The sequence below is a fragment of the Erinaceus europaeus genome, chromosome 1 (assembly GCF_950295315.1).
Source record: "Erinaceus europaeus chromosome 1, mEriEur2.1, whole genome shotgun sequence".
Taxonomy (NCBI): domain Eukaryota; kingdom Metazoa; phylum Chordata; class Mammalia; order Eulipotyphla; family Erinaceidae; genus Erinaceus; species Erinaceus europaeus.
The window spans coordinates 208,602,964-208,622,094 of record NC_080162.1 but is presented as its reverse complement, the minus strand read 5'-3'; the positions used below and the strand labels follow the sequence as shown (position 1 = coordinate 208,622,094).

General features: G+C 41.3%; 1 protein-coding gene across 1 annotated transcript; it reads right to left on the bottom strand.

Moving 5' to 3' along the window:
* Window positions 1–321: 321 nt before the first annotated feature.
* LOC132542413 (caspase-8-like) lies at window positions 322–1,867 on the bottom strand. The gene has a single exon (XM_060204994.1). It carries the CDS (start codon window positions 1,865–1,867, stop codon window positions 1,259–1,261), a length of 609 nt encoding a protein of 202 aa, XP_060060977.1. The 3' UTR covers window positions 322–1,258.
* Window positions 1,868–19,131: the final 17,264 nt, after the last annotated feature.

Below are 19,131 nucleotides of genomic sequence, written 5' to 3'. Positions count from 1 at the left end.
TTGGAACTATTCAGCTCGTCAACGTATATAAGCCTCCCATTGCCTCATGGGATAATGAGGTCCTGCCTAGCCCGAATCACCCAGCCGTTTACGTTGGAGACTTTAATAGTCATCACCAAGACTGGGGATATTCCTCCATTCGTGCTGACGGCTCTATCTTAGCCGACTGGGCTTCAGCGAATGACCTCTCCCTATTAAAAGATCCCAAACAGCCAGGCTCTTTTCTTTTTTTTCTTTTTTTTTTTTTCTGGCCCAGCTTTCTATTATTTATTTATTTATTTTTATTTTATTTTTTGCATGGAAAAAGTATAAGGTAATTAATTAAAAATATCAATACAAACAGTTAATTATATTTACAAAAGCAAGTGTGGATTGCAGAGCTATGGAAAAAAAAAACCTAGAAGTTGAATTTGGGAACAAATTAGAAAGAACTTGTAAAACACTCATTTTCCCCCCTGGTTTTCAAGCTAAGAAATTATGTTCTCAAATTTATTTTTTACAGAAACTTGGAAATTAGTGTTGAGAATGTACTGGGAGTACAATAATAATGATGACGTTAGTATTCTATTTAGCAGTGAGCCTGATGAAATACTGAGGAAAAATAAAAATGTAAATAAATCACCCTCCCCCCTTTAGTAAAATCTAATCTGAATAGTTGTGTATTTTAGCACTAAAAAAAAAAAAAAATCAAAGTCTTCTCAAGCCGGAAGAGGAGACTCATGCATTCCCAGAGCAGTTAGTGACACACACATTACACCTGAAGCTCACTGATTAGCTGTTTTTCTGAGGTCAGATGACAAAATTCTCCAGCACCACCCTTTGAGAGAGGTCCACTAGCTCTCCTCTGCAGATCTACTGCACCAGCATTCTTTGTCATAGAATCAAGCCCAGAAACCGAGGTCTGATACATTCTCCCAAGAAACAAAGCCACCAGTCTTCTTGCAGATGGAATAGGCATTTTGTATCTCTTGTTCTCCACTATGTGAAAAACAAAACAGAAAAGCAAAATAGCTCTATAAAGAAATTCAGCATAGTGTTAGACAATGAAACAGCAGCATCAGTTAAGAGGGAAGAAGAGTTTTTTCCTCAGTGTGAAGGTTGGCTGTGGCATCTGCTTCCCTAAGTTCTTCCTGTCATCCTTATTGCTGACTTCAAAGTTCACTTGGGTGAGGATGGTAAGAATATCTTCGCCCCTCGAACATCTCTCTCACAGGTTCTGGCAAAGTGACTGGATATACCAGGTCCCTTCTGCAGGGTCTCAGTAGGAAACACAGTCGTTGACATTGGCCATGCCCAGGAGGAAGTCAGCCTCGTCTGGGATGTATCTCTTCTGAGATGAAGAATCCATTTCTAAATAGTCATCTTCCTGTTTAGAGTCAGTGTCAATAGATATACCTCTCTGGTAGTTATCTCCTTGACAAGCCTGAATGAAAAAGATCTTTGGTTTGTCCACAAGGGAAGGGCAGTTTAATCCAGTGAAGTAAGAGGTCAGCTCACTGATGGAGACTTCCTTCCCATCAGAACCATAAATGATGCTTTTGTCTCCATGGAAGAGGATGCAGCAGATGAAGCAGTCCATGTTACTGTGGTCCATTTTTTGATATGATTTCATAACTTCATGGATTTTCTTTGCTGTATTGTCTCTGTAACGCACTATCTCAAAGTGAAGACTACTAAAGGTATTTTTCAAAGCCTCTGTGTCCAAGTCTGTTCCATTCCTGTCCTTAATTCTGTGAAGTTTGAATACCTCCTTCCTTGCGACACTAAAATCATGATTGTTAAAGATCAAACAGTACCCTCGAGGCTTGCTTTTCATCCGGTAAACTGTCTGGGAATCCGATTCTTTGGTGTAATACTCCAATTCCATTTCAGGTTCGACTTGTGTTTTCTTTTCTAATCTTGTTTTTCAACTTCTGCCTGAGAGTGAGATCATCCCATATTCATCCTTCTGTTTCTGACTTATTTCACTCAACATGATTTTTTCAAGGTCCATCCAAGATCGGCTGAAAACAGTGAAGTCACCATTTTTTACAGCTGAGTAGTATTCCATTGTGTATATATACCACAACTTGCTCAGCCACTCATCTGTTGTTGGACACCTGGGTTGCTTCCAGGTTTTGGCTATTACAAATTGTGCTGCCAAGAACATATGTGTACACAGATCTTTTTGGATGGATGTGTTGGGTTCCTTAGGATATATCATCAGGAGGGGAATTGCAGGGTCATAGAGTAGGTCCATTTCTAGCCTTCTGAGAGTTCTCCAGACTGTTCCCCACAGAGGTTGGACCAATTTACATTCCCACCAGCAGTGCAGGAGGGTTCCTTTGACCCCACACCCTCTCCAGCATTTGCTGCTGTTACCTTTTCTGATGTATGACATTCTCACAGGAGTGAAGTGATATCTCATTGTTGTCTTGATTTGCATTTCTCTGACAATCAGAGACTTGGAGCATTTTTTCATGTGTTTCTCGGCCTTTTGGATCTCTTCTGTGGTGAATATTCTGTCCAAGTCCTCCCCCCAGCCAGGCTCTTTTCACAGTGCTAATTGAATAAAGACTCATCACCCGACCTGTGCTGGATTAGCACAGTCAATGGCCAAGCCTTTCCCGCTACAAGACAAGTTCTCAAGATCTGCCCATACAGTCATCACCGCCCAGCTATCATCCACATTGGTCTCCAGCTCCCACTGATTCTGTGCTTGGAGAAACTAAGATGGAACTTTCGGGAAGCAAACTGGCGTCTGTTCAGTGATCTTACCAACAAATCTATTCCTGCAATTCCAATTAACTCTATCCCCTCTGAAGATTCCTACAGGCGCTTCTGCCAAGCCATCTTCAAAGCAGCTTCCCCAGCTATTCCTCATGGGAGACATGGTAACTATACGCCTTGTCTTGATGCTGAATGCGAGCAACTACTAAAGCAGTATGATGAGTCGGGCGACCCAGATGTGGCCGACCATCTCATTGCCTCCCTGGGTGCAGCACACCAAGTCCGCTGGCAACAACTCACGGAAAGTCTGAACTTCACCCACTCAAGTAGGAAGGCCTGGAAGCTTCTTCATAGTCTGGTTGCCAGTAGCCAACCCCCTCCCATCTCCCATCCTCCCATATCTCCAAACTCAGTGGCCAGTTACCTGACTCAAGTTGGAAAGAGAAATTTCCCATGAGTGATCATCCCACTTACGTTTATCTTGTCCATCTCCAAAACTCTCTCCCTTTACACTGTCTGAACTGGAAGACACTTTGAAGAGGGTTAAACCTGGAACAGCTGCTGGCTATGATAACATCACCCCAGAATTCATTCTTAACTTGGGCCCCGTGGCAAAGAAGTGGCTCGCTACATTCCTGTCCCACATCTTGGAATCCGATCTATGCCCAAAATTTGGCGTTGTGCCAAGATAATAGCAGTTTTAAAACCAAAGAAAGACCCAACACTGGTCGCCAGCTATAGACCAATTTCTCTCCTCTCTGTGTGTTACAAACTCCTTGAGAGGCTGCTTCTGTCACGAATTTCTCCTCTTACAGAGAAATTCCTATCACCCGCCCAAGCTGGTTTCCGCCCAGGAAGATCTACCTGCGAACAAGTCCTGGCCCTCGCAACTTACATTGAAAATGGATTCCAGAAGAATTTAAAGACGGGTGCTGTCTTTGTTGATCTCACAGCAGCCTATGACACGGTCTGGCACTGTGGTCTCCTAGTCAAGATCTCAAGATGCCTGCCTCCATGGGTGGCCAACACTATATTGTTTCTTCTCCAAAACAGAAGATTCCGGGTGCATCTGGGTGACAAGTCTAGCAGATGGAGACTTGTCTCAAGTGGCCTCCCCCAGGGCTCTGTTCTGGCTCCTACGCTATTTAATATTTACATCAATGACCTTCCAGAAACTTCTTCAAGGAAGTTCATCTACGCCGATGACATCTGCTGTGCAACTCAGGCATCCAAGTTTGACATCCTCAAGGAAACACTCACGAAACACATGTCTCTGATATCTGATGACTGTAAAAAAAGGCGACTAATCCCTAGCACTGCAAAAACGGTATCATCTGTTTTCCATCTACACCATGCCTCAGCCTCGCGTGAGCTTAATGTGCAGCTTGACTATAAGAGAATCCTGCATGAAGCCCAGCCAGTCTATCTTGGAGTTACTCTCGATTGCACCTTGTCATTTCACGAACATCTCATAAAAACTGCAGCAAAGGTGGGTGCGAGGAATAACATCATTGCAAGACTGGCCAGCTCCTCATGGGGCATGAGCACTTCCACACTACGATCATCATCTCTGGCATTATGCTACTCCACTGCAGAATACTGTGCCCCAGTATGGTTCCGTAGCCCCCATGTCCACTTGGTCGATTCCAAATTATATTCCTCCATGAGGATAATTTCTGGAACCATCTGTTCCACCCCGGTTCTATGGCTGCCAGTTCTTAGCAACATCGCCCCGCCAGATATTCGTCAGGATGTGGCATCATCTAAGTTCATTTCCCACGTCTATGCTCGACCGGACCTGCCAATATACACAGATATCTTCGCCCACCCTGTCCAACGCTTGATGTCTCGTCATCCAATCTGGTCCCCTATGCCTACACTGAACTTCTCTGTTCCAGACTCTTGGAAACAGAGTTGGCAGTCAACTGAGGTAAAGAACAAACACCTCATCACAGACCCCTGCAAGCGTCAACCCGGCTTTGACCTAGCACGTTATGATTGGGCCCTCCTCAATCGCTACCGAACAGGCCATGGCCGGTGCGCCGCTATGTTCCATCGCTGGGGAGCCAGAGACAACCCGAACTGCCCCTGTGGCTACAGAGTATGACCCACATAGTCAACGACTGCCACCTCTCCAGATTCAAAGGAGGTCTCGAAACTTTACATCAGGCTCAACCTGACACTGTTGACTGGCTACGCTAGAAGAAGAAGAAGTTCCCAGGAGAAGTAGTCATGATGGATAATGCCTGGAGCACCTCCGCTGAGGAGCTTCTGACAAGAAGAAGAAGCTGCAACCAAAAAAGAGAGATCTGGCTCACTGTACTTTTACACCAGCCAGCCTGGATCTGCCCACAATCCCCCATGTACCTGAGCAGACCCTTGTGTACTGTTTACAAGGCTGACCTCAGCACTGTGTCCCAGCTTCTGTCCATGGTCACTGGTATGTTGCGTCACCACACGTTCTCTTTCAGGATGGACTTTTTTTTTTAAGGTGGCTAATATACATATATTATTTATAAAATGGAAATATTGACAAGATCATAGGATAAGAGGGTTACAACTCCACACAATTCTGAACACCAGAACTCCATATCCCATCCCCTCCCCTGATAGCTTTCCTACTCTTTATCCCTCTGGGAGTATGGACCCAGGGCCATTGTGGGATGCAGAAGGTGGAAGGTCTAGCTTCTGTAATTGCTTCCCCGCTGAACATGGGTGTTGGCAGGTCGATCCATACTCCCAGCCTGTCTCTCTCTTTCCCTAATGGAGCAGGGATCAGGAGATGTGGGGCTCCAGGACATATTGGTGGGGTCGCCTGCCCAGGGAAGTCAAGTTGGCATCATGGTGGCATCTGGAACTGAGTAGCTGAAAAAGAGTTATGATATAAGGCAGTATAAATTGTATACTAATCAAGAACCCAAAGGCAAGAATATAGCAGATGAAGATTTGGGGTCTCCATTTTGGAAAAAGCTAGTAGGCCTATTTTAGGTTTATTTCAAGGGCCCACGACTTTACTAGTTTTTGCCTGAGCCTGACATCTAACATGCAGGTGAACCCAAGGTATTGTCTGGGGAGATGATGTCAGAGTTGTAAAAAAGGACTAGAAAGCCAGATCAGGAAAAAAAGTAGTTCCCAAACATGGGAAAAGTGTATAAATATTGTGAACTGCAAACCCCATTGATCTGATCTGGGGTCCATATTCAGCACAGGAGTGTATGTAACCTCTACATCCCTGTAGGTCTGAGCTCACATTCTGCGGTCACCCCTAGGAACAAGGTAGACTTTTCTTCGTTCAGTCATTCAAACATACTAGCTCCTCCCTTGCCACCTGTTTTCCTGGTTTCTAACCCCTATATTCTTGTCTGTCAGCTTTCCCCTAGCTTGCACTCTAAGCAGCTCCTTTGCTCTGGGCAAGATTCTATTGATATTTCCCCAGATCTTTTTATTTTTCTTTTCACTAACTCTCATTTATAATTAAGTCTTTTAAAGAAAATAAGCTAAATTAAAGAAAACACACTTACTATATGCTAAGCAGTAGTACAGTGCTGTATAGAGATATAATCATCTTGTTTGCCACAGTTACTAGACATAATAAAAGCCCAAGAACTATAGTACAGAAGCATGAACCACCTTGATCTGGAGAACTGGCTATCCTGAAACAGAGGGTAAAAAGATGTCATTCTGCTGAGCTAGCACTCAACACCAAACAGAAGAAGGTGAGGAGAGCCAGATGGTGGCCACCTGGTTGAGTGCACACACCACAGTGCTCAAGGAGCAGGGTTTAGGACCCTGGTTTACACCTGCAGGAGGAAACTTCATGTGTGGTGAAGTAGAGCTGCAGGTGTCTATCTTCCCTGCCCTCTCAATTTCTCTCTGTCTATATGAAACAATAAATAATTATTAAAAAATAAAGAGAAAAAGGTAGTGAATATGATAATTCTGTCTCTAATCCAAAAAAGAAGAAAATAAATGGATTGATGATAGCATTGTAGATTATCTTTATCATTTGAAATTTATCTGCCAACTGGGGTGATGACATAGTGGTTATGCCAAAAAAAAAAAACTAAACTAAACTAAAAAACTTCCATGCTTGAGGCTCTGAGGTCTCAGGTTCAACCCTTGGCATCACAAGAAACCAAAACTAAGCAGTGCTCTGGAAAATAAATAACTAAACCATAAAGAGCTCTTATTATCTGCAAAGTCATGAAGAGAATTTGTAAAGTATTTGGTAAATACTAACTTCCTGAAGCAGGCATTTTTTTTAGAAATGCTATTTGCATGTGCAAACTATGGTCTATCTTCCTTTTAGATGCATTATCTCTATATCCCAGCTTTGCTAATCTGAACAATAAAGATGCAGGCTCTTGTGAAGGGGCTAAGGACTAACAGGAAACATAAAAGACCCCCCCCCCATAAAAACACCACAAATATTGAAGATCATTGAATTCACAAACTTCACTAAACTACAGCTGGGACACCCATAGACACCAAGGCCTCAGGTGGTGCTGGTCTCCATGCCTGGGGCAGGAGGGGGCACAGGATTGAAGCCAAACACACTGAGGTTGGGATCTGCACAAACTTGGTTTTCCCACATCTGGTCACACCAATAAGAGTAAACAAACTATACAGAAGATGGGTTACAATCTGTATCACCTCCTCATGTCCTGTGACTGGAGTCAGTGGCACTTGTATCTGTGTGAAGTACCCTGAAATCTGGGCAGGATCTGACTAAGTCTGTGACCGACAGTGCAAATGGATGAACAGAGAGATTGAATATGTCCTGCTCAACATAAAAAGAGTGAACATTGTCTGGGCTCGCACAGAATGGTCTGAATGAATGTTTCTTAGACCTACTTGCACTCAGATCTCTAAAGGGCTCTTCGAGGTTGATCACTAGGGACCATAAATTCTATCATAGAATAAAAAAGAAAAAGATGCAAGATCTTTACCATCAGGTTTCTAACTGTGAGAACTACTAGAAAGGGTCAGGGGACAGAATAAAATTTGCACTATTGACTACTAACCTAGACCCACATCTTTCTGCTCTGATTTCTCTATTCTTTTTAAAAAATATTTATTTGTTATTGGATAGAGAGGCAGAGAGACAGAGAAATTGAGAGGGGAGGTGAAGGTAGAGAGGAAAAGAGACAGAGAGACACCTGCAGCCCTGCTTCACCATTCATGAAATGTTCCTTCTACAGGTGGGGACCAGGGGTTTGAAGCTAGGTCTGTGTGCACTGGAATTGTGTGCTTGACCACCACTTGGGCTCTCTCTTTGCTCCTTTACTGAAAGAGCCACTTCTATTCAGATCCTCTTTCTGGATTCAGGTCATAGTTTCTTCCCTTCACTCTCAGACCTACAAGTATTGGTGGCTCACAGTTACCAACAGGTGTTGAGATCCTGCACCTTTGTTACTATGAAGTAAGGCTTAAGGAACAGAAGCTCTCCACAATTACCCAAGGTGGGTGTGGTATTTGATTCCTGTAACACTGATACACAACTGACATGTGGAATGTGAGTTTATTTTGGTGTGTGTGTTTTTAAAGGCTACACACTTTATCCATTTGGGGATGGGTCAATGAGTGCAGCTTTTCACTAATCTTCATTACTCTGTGAAGACTTACTTGAATGGCTAGTTACAGTAGTCTGCCAGTCCATGGTGACATTCTTTCAAGTACAAGAATGTCCATAGGGACAGTTTTATTCTCTCAATGACTATAAAGCTCTAGGTAGACAAGGATCTTATACTAGCTTCAAATTTCTGCACTAGAAATTACATAAACTTGGCAGTTTAGAATGACTATGTCTTAATTTACCATATACACAGGTCAGAAGTCGGTGTGACTTAGGTGGATTCTGTGTTTAAAATCTCACAAAGACAAAATCATTTCATTGGTCAAGTCTATGCTTGGCTCATCTTCAGCTGAGCCTCATTTATGTGGGGATAGAATTCAGTCTTTGTTTCTGTAAGACTGAGGTCCCCATTTCTTTTAGTAGCTTCTGAGGCCATTCTCAGTAACTCACTTTCCTAAGACTCTAAGAAGTCAAAAAAATTTCTGGGTGGGGTGGTGGTGCAAAGATTTAGTGAAAATGTGTACAGGGACCTGGCTTCAAGCCCAGGGTGCCCACCTTCAGGGGGAAAGCTTTGCTAGTGGTGAAGCAGTACTACTGGCATCTCCCTGTTTCTCTTCCTCTCTATCTCCAAATTTCTCTCAATTTCTGGCTGTCTCTATCCAATAAATAAAGATAATAAAAGTAAAAAAAATAAATTTAGAAGGCTTCCTAAAAGATGCTCGCAGTTCTAGTTATATGACCATTTCATCTGAGAAGCTAACAACAAAATCTTCATCCTGTTAAATAACATTCGGGTTGTGAATTTCTGACTTCCTCTGGCTCTGACCTTTAACTCTTGATTTAAGGGGCATATAGTTAAGTCATACCTAGCTGAATGATGACTCCTTTGAATAATTCAACTGATTAGAGATCTTGATGGTATTCATAAAATCTTTTTACTATGTATCATCATTTTCACAGAAACAAATCACACTCAAAGAAAGGAGATTATCAGAGAGCAAGGGTCATTTTAGAATTCTGTCTTCTACTGGCAGAATAATTCCATCAGAAGACATGTGGAGAATACCAAAGGAAACCACCTAGGTCTGCAACAAGACAAGACTAGAATACTACAGGAACCCACCAAATCGCCAGTGAGTTTTTGGCTCATGGACAGAGAGGAGCCTAGGGAGAGATTCAGTGGCTGGTGACAGTCCAGCAGTTTACCAGTCGAGACACCACCTCCAGTCTGTTTCACCAACAAGGGTACGGCTGAAGGGAGGAGAGGACTCCCCTAAGACTCACCAAATACAACTGTGAGTATCTATTGCTACTGCCCTCAGAATCTGAAGCAGCTGCAAATAGGCCCTGTGCTAACACCAGAGGACAGATAACTAACCAGGAAACTCAGGAGATCAATAACTCAGTGGCCTAGTGGTGGGGCTGTGAAAAATCTTTTTGAATAACCACTGGATTATCTCTGCACCTACCTGCTTTATCTCTTGGTCAGGAGTCAGTGATTAAACTAAGAAGACTGCATATAGTTTTAAAGCCTTCAGATCACATAGCCTAAAGGCAAGAACAAGAACAAAAGAGGCTTTTAAGCCACTGAGCTCCAACTCTGGGACTAAAATCCTATTGAAACAACTGTCAATTTACACAACTGTGAACCCTTTAATTACCTAACTTAGATACAAGTCAATCCAGGCAAGAGTGACCCAAGAATTTGGAAAGTACTAAGAGAGGGACCTCATAACATACTATATAAAATGGTTAAACCAACAAGAAGAAATATTGGAGAAATGAACCAGGACAAGAGTCCAGCTAAAATCCCCACAAAGGCTGAACCATGAAATAATGAGGTCAACATCCAAACACAAGTTGAGGAAATAATCACAGGAGTGAGTAAAGAATTTGAAGGAAGTGTCATCAGAAATTCAGAAACAACATGACACTCTGGAAGAAAACATGAATTATCTCAAGGTTATCAGAGAGAGCTGAAAGCTGAAATAGAATAGCTGAGCTGGGAACACAACTAGCTGAGAAAGCTAAAACAGTATAAGAACAGTGTAACAAAATAGATTAACTCCAGAAAACAGTAGAGAGGAGAGAGAATAAAATAAATGAGGCTGAAGACAGAATTAGCAAGATCGAGGACAAATTAGAGACAACTAAAAAAGAAGTAAGAGATCAAAAAAAGATATTAAGAGATACTGAAAAAAATAACAGATAACTATGGGATGACTTCAAAAGAAATAATATATGCATTATTGGCTTACCAGAGGAAGAAAGAAAGGGAGGGGAAGAAAGCATTCTTCAGGACATAATAGCTGAGGTCTTCTCTAGTCTAGACAACATCAAAGACATAAAGGTTTAAGAAACCCAGGGGGACCCAAACAGAATTAAGCCAGACTTAAAGACACCAAGACATATCATATTTAGAATGGAAAAGAATAAGGATAAAAAAAAGAATCCTGAAGGCTGCAAGAGAAAAACAAAGAGTCACCTACAGAGGAAAACTTACAAGATTAGCAGCAGACTTCTCCAAACAAACACTACAGGCAAGAAGAGAATGGCAAGATATCTACTTAGTGCTCAATGATAAAGGCTTTCAACCAAGACTACTGTCTCCTGCTAGACTGTCATTCAGACTATATCAAAACCCTCTCAGACAAGCAACAGTTGAAAGAATCAACTATCAACAAGCCTTCCCTGAAAGAAGTTCTGAAAGGTCTCCTATAAACAGTCAGACCACCATAAATTTTCCATCTATCAGAACACTCTAAAACTCTACAAAAATGACATTAAGATATCTTTAATCTTTGATATCAATAAATGTCAGTGGCCTGAATTCCCCTATTAAAAGGCACAGAGTAGTAAGATGGATCAGAAAAAACAACAATATGCTGTCTACAGGAAACCCACATAACTTAACAAGACAAACAGACTTAAAGTGAAAGGATGGAAAACTATCATACAAGCCAATGGCCCACAAAAAAAAGGCAGGAACAGCTATTCTCATATCTGGCATGATAGACTTTAAAATAGATAAGATTTAAAAAGATAGGGATGGACACTACTTGATGGTCAGTGGATCAGTCAATCAAAAGGACTTAACAATTATTAACATCTATGCACCAAATGAGAAGTCATCTAAATACAACAAACATATATTGAAAGAGCTACAGCAATAGATTAATAGCAACACAGTCATAATAGGGGATTTCAACACCCCACTCTCTCAACTTGACAGATCACCCAGGCAGAAAATCAATAAAGAAATAAGGGAGCTATATGAGGAGATAGATAAATGAACTATTGGACATTTTAAGAGTCATTCATCCCAATAAACTGGAATACATATTCTACTCAAGTCCACATTCTCAAGGATAGACCATTTGTTAGGCCACAAAGACAGCATTAGCAAATTTAAGAGCATAGAAATCATCCCAAGCATCCTCTCAGACCACAGTGGAATTAAATTAACACTTAACAATCAGCAAAAGATTAGTAATAGTCCCAAAATATGGAAGCTCAACAGAGCTCTACTTAAAAACTACTGGGTCAAAGAGGAAATAAAGGAAGAAATCAAAATATTTTGAGAGTTCAGTGAAAATGATGACACAAGCTATCAGCATATTTGGGACACAGCTAAGTACTGAGGGGGAAGTTCATAGCCATATAAGCACACAGGAAACAAGAAAAAGCACAAATAAACAGACTGATTGCACATCTTAAAGACCTAAAAGAAGACGAACAATGAAACCCTAAATCAAGGAGAAGGACACAAGTCACTAAAGCTAGGGCAGAAATCAATAACATTGAAAATAAGAAAATCATACAAAAGATCAATGAAAATAATTCAAAAGAGTGAACAAATTCAACAAACCGTTAGCTAGACACACAAAACAAAAAAGGGATAAGGCCCAAATACATCGGATCATAAATGAAAGAGGAGCTATCACAACAGACACTGCAGAAATTCAACATTTCATGTGAGGATTTTTTTTAATTTCTTTATTTGGGAATTAATGTTTTACATTTGACAGTAAATACAATAGTTTGTACATGCATAACATTTCCCAGTTTTCCATATAATAGTATAACCCCAATAGATCCTCTGTCATCCTTCTTGGACCTGTATTCTCCCTCCCGCCCACCCCAGAGTCTTTTAATTTGGTGCAATACATCAATTCCAGTTCAGGTTCTACTTGTGTTTTCTCTTCTGATCTTGTTTTTCAACTTCTGCCTGAGAGTGAGATCAACCCATATTCATCCTTCTGTTTCTGACTTATTTCACTTAATGTCATTTTTTCTTTTTTTTAATGTTAATTTCTTTTAATTTATTCAAGAAAGGATAAATTAACAAAACCATAGCATAGAAGGGGTACAATTCCACACAATTCCCACCACTCAATATCCACATCCCATCCCCTCCCCTGATAGCTTTCCTATTCTTTATCCCTCTGGGAGCATGGACCCAGGGTCGTTGTCGGTTGCAGAAGGTGGAAGGTCTGGCTTCTGTCATTGCTTCCCCGCTGAACATGGATGTTGACTGGTCACTCCATACTCCCAGCCTGCCTCTCTCTTTCCCCAGTAGGATGGGTCTCTGGGGAAGAGGAGCTCCAGGACACATTGGTGGGGTCTTCAGTCCAGGGAAGCCTGGCCGGCATCCTGATGGCATCTGGAACCTGGTGGCTGAAAAGAGAGTTAACATACAAAGCCAAACAAATTGTTGAGCAATCATGGACCCAAAGGTTGGAATAGTGGAGAGGAAGTGTTGGGGGGGGTGTACTCACTGCAAACTCTTATAATCTATACCTGAAATAAGATTTAATCTATAAATCTTATTTCAGGTATAGATTTTGCACTAGTTTATGGATACATGTGAATATATGCTCTCTCTCAAAGATCCTGGTCTATATCTAGGTTTTGGGACTTTGTTAGAAAGTGAACCACCTGGGATGGATTAGAGAATGCTATGAAAGGAAAGGTCTCACCCACCTGAGTAATGAAGCTGAAGGGTTGTCATTCCACACCTGAAGTCTCTGGACGGTCTGAGCTGAAGCATGTTGAGGTGGCACTCGTTGCGTTGATTAGGTTGTGATCGGCATATGCAATATTATTTGATATGAATTGGGAGAGGAATGTGGGAAAGTGGGCTCTACCCTAAGGTTCCAGGACTGGGGGAAATATAGGCTCTATAGTGGAAATGTGAGGTTCCTGCTGTCTTAGGTTTCAAAAAGACAATGGTTAGTTAATGTTATCATCACATTATTTGGTAATTGGTTTAACTTTGAATAGTCCTTTTGTTAGGGTTTGTTGTATAGTACCCAGTATCTTGTAAATATCAGTGCCACTGGTTGCCTCTTATCTACTTGGTCTGGGCTTTGAGAGAGTCCGCATATCAAATACACAGCCTATATATTAAGAAGACTCAGTCTGTGTTTTAAAAACTTCAAGACATACAATTAATTTTCCCCCTCATATTAATTAACTAGTGACTTATATGACTGCACTTTACTAGGAGTGTACATAAACACCATTACCACCACCAAAAGACTATGTCCCATCCCACCCACCCACCCCCACCCACCACCAGCCCAGGAAGCTGCATATCTACCCTCCCCCTCACCACAGGGTTTTTACTTTGGTGCCCTACTTTCAATTTACTCAGATACTGCTTTTAGTTTCCCTTTCAGATCTTCTTTCTCAACTTCTGTTGATGAGTGGGATCATCCAATACTCATCTTTATCTTTCTGAATTAGCTCACTTAACATAATTCCTTCTAGCTCTGTCCAAGATGGGTCAGAGAAGGTGGGTTCATTGTTCTTGATAGCTGTATAGTATTCTGTTGTGTATATATACCACAGCTTTCTCAGCCACTCATCTGTTGTTGGGCACCTGGTTGCTTCCAGGTTTTAGCTATTATGAATTGTGCTGCTATGAACATAGGAGTACACACCTCTTTTTGGTTGGGTGTTATGGAGTCCTTGGGGTATATCCCCAGGAGAGGAATTACTGGATCATATGGAAGGTCCATGTCTAGCCTTGTGAGAGTTCTCCAGACAGCTCTCCACAGAGGCTGTACCAATTTACATTCCCACCAGCAATGTAAAAGGGTTCCTCTGTCCCCACATCCTCTCCAGCATTTGTTGCTGCTGTCCTTTTTGATGTATGCCATTCTCACAGGAGTGAGGTGGTATATTAGTGTTGTCTTTATTTGCATTTCTCTGACAATCACTGACCTGGAGCAGTTTTTCATATGTTTGTTAGCATTTTGGATCTCCTCTGAGATGAATGTTTTGTTCATATCCTCCGCCCATTTTTGGATGTGATCATTTGTTTTTTTGGTGCTAAGTTTGCTGAGCTCTTTATATATTTTGGTGATTAGTTTCTTGTCTGATGTATGGCATGTGAAGATCTTCTATGAGGGGTCTCTTTGTTTAATAGTTTCTTTGGATGTGCAGAAGCTTTTCAATTTGATGTAGTCCATTGGTTTGTTTCTGCTTTAGTCTTTCTTGCAACTGGGTTTATTTCATCAAAGTTGTCCTTGATCTGTAGGTGGGAAAGTGTTTTACCAATGTTTTCCTCTAAGTATTTGATTGTTTCTGGTATAAAATCCAGGCCTTTGATCCATTTGGAGTTGATTTTTTTTCTGGCAATATAAAGTGGTTCAATTTCATTCTTCTGTGTGTTACAACCCAGTTTTCCCAGAACCATTTATTGAAGAGAGCCTCCTTCTTCAATTTAATGCTTTGGACCCCTGTATTAAAGATTAGATGCCCATAGGTGTGAGGAACATAAATTTTTCAAGGTCCATCCAAGATGGGCTGAAAAAGGTGAAGTCAACATTTTTAATAGCTGAGAAGTATCCCACTGTGTATATATACCACAACTTGCTCAGCCACTCATCTTTTGTTGAACACCTGGGTTGTTTCTAGGTCTTGGCTATTACAAATTATGCTGCTATGAACATAGGTATGCACAGATCTTTTTGTATGTGTGTGTTTGGTTCCTTAGGATATATCCCCAGGAGAGGAATAGCAGGATCATAGGGTAGGTCCATTTCTAGCCTTCTGAGAGTTCCCCAGACTGCTCTCCATAGAGGTTGGACCAATTGACATTCCCACCAGCAGTGTAGGAGGGTTCTTTGACCCCAAAACCTCTCTAGCATTTGCTGCTGTTACCTTTTCTGATGTATGATATTCTCACAGGAGTGAAGTGGCATCACATTGTTGTATTTATCTGTATTTCCCTGACAATCAGAGACTTGGTGCATTTTTTCATGTATTTCTTGGTCTTTTGGATCTCTTCTGTAGTGACTATTCTGTCCATGCCCTCTCCCCATTTTTGAATGGGGTTATTTGTTTTCTTGTTGTTGAGATGTACAAGATCTTTATATATTCTGGTTATTAGCCTCTTGTCTGAGGTGTGGCTCATGTGAGGCTTCTATGGACAATTATATGCCACCATCTAGAAAACCTGGAAGAAATGGATGATTTTCTAGATACCTGTGAACTTCCAAAACTAAGTAAAGAGGAACTAGATAATATGCACAGCCCATAACAGCTAATGAAATTGAAAAAATTATCAAAAATCTTCCTAAAAATAAAAGTCTTTGACCAGATTGTTTTACAAATGAATTCTACAAATCTTCAAAGAAAACCTAATACCTCTGTTTTTAAAAGTCTTCCAGAAGATTGAAGACACTGGAATACTCCCAGCTTCTACGAAGCTAACTGTTCCTTGATGTGGTGGCAGGATGTGAAGGAGAGAGAATCCAAGTGCAGAGGGAAGACAAATCTTTATTGTTGGGTCAGACAGATGGTTCAGGCCACATGGAGCAAGACAAAAAAGAATGGCTGTGTCCTCCTACCTCACCACTGGGCAAGAGCGAGCACGTGAGGGGAGGGAGAGTAGGTAGACTTTTTAGGTCAACACCCCAGAGTGACATGTTGGGATATTATTTGTTGGGGAAAGCCTTGATAGTACCATATTACTCTGTGTAGGGTGGCAGGGCATTGGGGAGACATCTGCACACCATCTCCCCCTTTTCTTTTATATCTAATGGACACAGTAAAGAAATGTATAGAGTGGAGCAGGCTTAAATATTTTTAAGGAATGCCGTGCTCAGGTGGGAAGATGTAGAACTTTTTGTGGGGGAGGGAAGACTTACATGGCCACCAACCTTGTGAGATTCATGTGTCCCCCCTGTGCTAAACTCCTCTTTAGAGAGAGAGAAACTTACCTAGAGGGACTCATCTCATAGGTTAAGCTCTGTCAGGCTCAACCATCTCCTCACACTATTTATTCATTGCATTAAGATGGTTCAATGTCTGTAAAAGACTCTATCTGTGACAGAGGAATAGTAGTGTAGGGGTGAGCAGAACCCTTTTGGGCATAAACCTGAATGATATAACAAAACAGGAAGGGACAAGTAGGGTAGCAGTAAAGGCCAGTGTGATGTCAAGGGAAGGCTTGGTGCACAAAGGAATGTTCCCTGTCTCCGGGGGGGGGGAGAGGGGCAAGGGTTCCTAATGAGGGGGCATTTCCTGTCTCTAAGGGCAGGATCTGTAGGCAGGAGGGCATGTCCTGCCAAGCAGAGGGGCTATTTGGCATTGTATAGTCCTAAAGGCAACAGTCTGTAAAGTCTATGAACTACTCAGGGTCAGTATTTGAAAAACCAGCAGCGTGAAGGGAAGGAAGCTGCTGTAAAAATTGTGTAAAGTGTCCAAAGGGTAAACCAGCAAGTCCAATAGAAGTGTCATTCCAAAGTAGGCGACTAAAGGAGAAATGGCAGGGGACGAAATGCTGCATGAGGAAGGTCAGCTGCTGGAATTCTGCTCTTCTGTAGAGAACTTGACAGATGAAATTTACTTAGTTGTGAAAAAAAATAAAACTTGTAACAAGTTAGAAGTTTACTATAATTGATAACTCGATGATTATAATTGGTTTTAGTATCTTTATAAATTTGGAAGGTCTTTTTCGTTTCATTTTAAGGCTCCTTAACCAATTTCAGCGTAATAAAATGTGGTAAGGCAAAGAGCCACTGCTAGAGCCTCAGGCATGAGAATCATTAGCATAACAATTGTGCAGTCCACCGTTTCTAATTGAGAAGGTGTTTGAGAGCTTCACATATCAACAGTCAGTAGAGCATGAGACTCTTAATCTCAGGGTCGTGGGTTCGTGCCCCACATTGGGCGCCAGGTGTCTCTTGATGCTGCAGCAGGATGCGAAGGAGAGAGAATCCAAGCACAGAGGGAACACAAATATTTATTGTTGGGTCAGACGGGTGGTTCAGGCCACGTGGAGCCAGCCAAAAAAAAAAAAAAAAAAATGGTTGTCCTCCTACCTCACCACCGGGCAAGAGCAAGAATGTGAGGGGAGGGAGAGTAGGCAGACTTTTTAGGTCAACACCCTGGAGTGACGCGTCAGGACATTATTGGTTGGGGAAAGCCCTGAAAGTACCATATTACTCTGTGTAGGGTGGCAGGGCCTGGGGGAGACATCTGCACAGCAGCCAACGTCACTTTCATAGCAAAAGCAGACAGGGACACACCAAAAAAGAAAACTACAGACCAGTATCTAGATGCTAAAATATTGAACACAATTCTAGCCAACTGGATACAATAGTATATTAAAAAGAATGTTCATCATGACCAAGTGGGGTTTATCCCAGGCATCCAAGTTTGGTTTAATATGTGTGACTCAGTCAATGTGATCCACTACATCAACAAAAGTTAGACCAAAAACCACATGGCCATATCAACAGATGCAGAGACAGCCTTTGACAAAATACAATCTCTCTTTATGATCAAAACACTACAAAAATGGGAATAGATGAAAAATTCCTGAAGACAGTGGAGTATATATATAGGAAACCCACAGCCAACATCATACTCAATGGTGAAAATCTGGAAGTATTTCCCCTCAGATCAAGTACTTGACAGAGCTGCCCACTGTCACCATTACTATTTGACATAGAGTTGGAAGTTCTTGCCATAGCAATCAGGCAGGGGCAAGGAATTAAAGGCATACAGATTGGAAGAAAAGAAGTCTAACTCTCCCTATTTGCAGATGATATGATAGAATAGATAGAAAAACCTAATGAATCCATCAAGAAACTTTTGTAAATCATCAGGCAATACAGAAAGGTGTCAGGCTACAAAATTAAAATTCAAAAGTCAGTGGCATTCCTCTATACAAACACTAAGGTAGAAGAAGTTGAAATCCAGAAATAAATTCCTTTTACTATAGCAACAAAGACAATCAAATATCTAGGAATAAACCTAACCAAAGAAGTGAAAGACTTGTACACTAAAAATTATGAGTCACTCATCAAGGAAATTGAAAAAGACACAAAGAAGTGGAAAGATATTCCATGCTAATGGGTTGGAAGAATTAACATCATCAAAAAGAATATACTACCCAGAGCCATCTACAAATTTAATGGTATCCCCATCAAGATCCCAACCACATTTTTTTAGGAAAATAGAACACATGCTAAAAATATTTATCAGGAACCAGAAAAGACCTATAATTGCCATAATAATCTTGAGAAGAATGAATAGAAATGGAGGTATCACATTCCCAGATCTCAAACTGGATTATAGAGCTTTTGTCATCTAGACTTCTTGGTACCAGAACATAAATAGAAACACTGACCAGTGGAATAGAATTGAGAGCCTGGAAGTAAGCCCCAAACATACGTCAAAGACATTTAATCTTTGACAAAGGTGCCCAGACTATTAAATGGGGAAAGCAGAGTCTCTTCAGCAAATGGTGTTAGAAAAAATGGGTTGAAACATGCATAATAATGACAATGAACCACTATATTTCTCCAGATACAAAAGTAAATTCCAAG

Coding starts and splice junctions, on each gene's coding strand:
- LOC132542413 (XM_060204994.1), bottom strand. CDS start 1,867: ATGGAATTGGAGTATTACACCAAAGAATCGGATTCCCAGACAGTTTAC.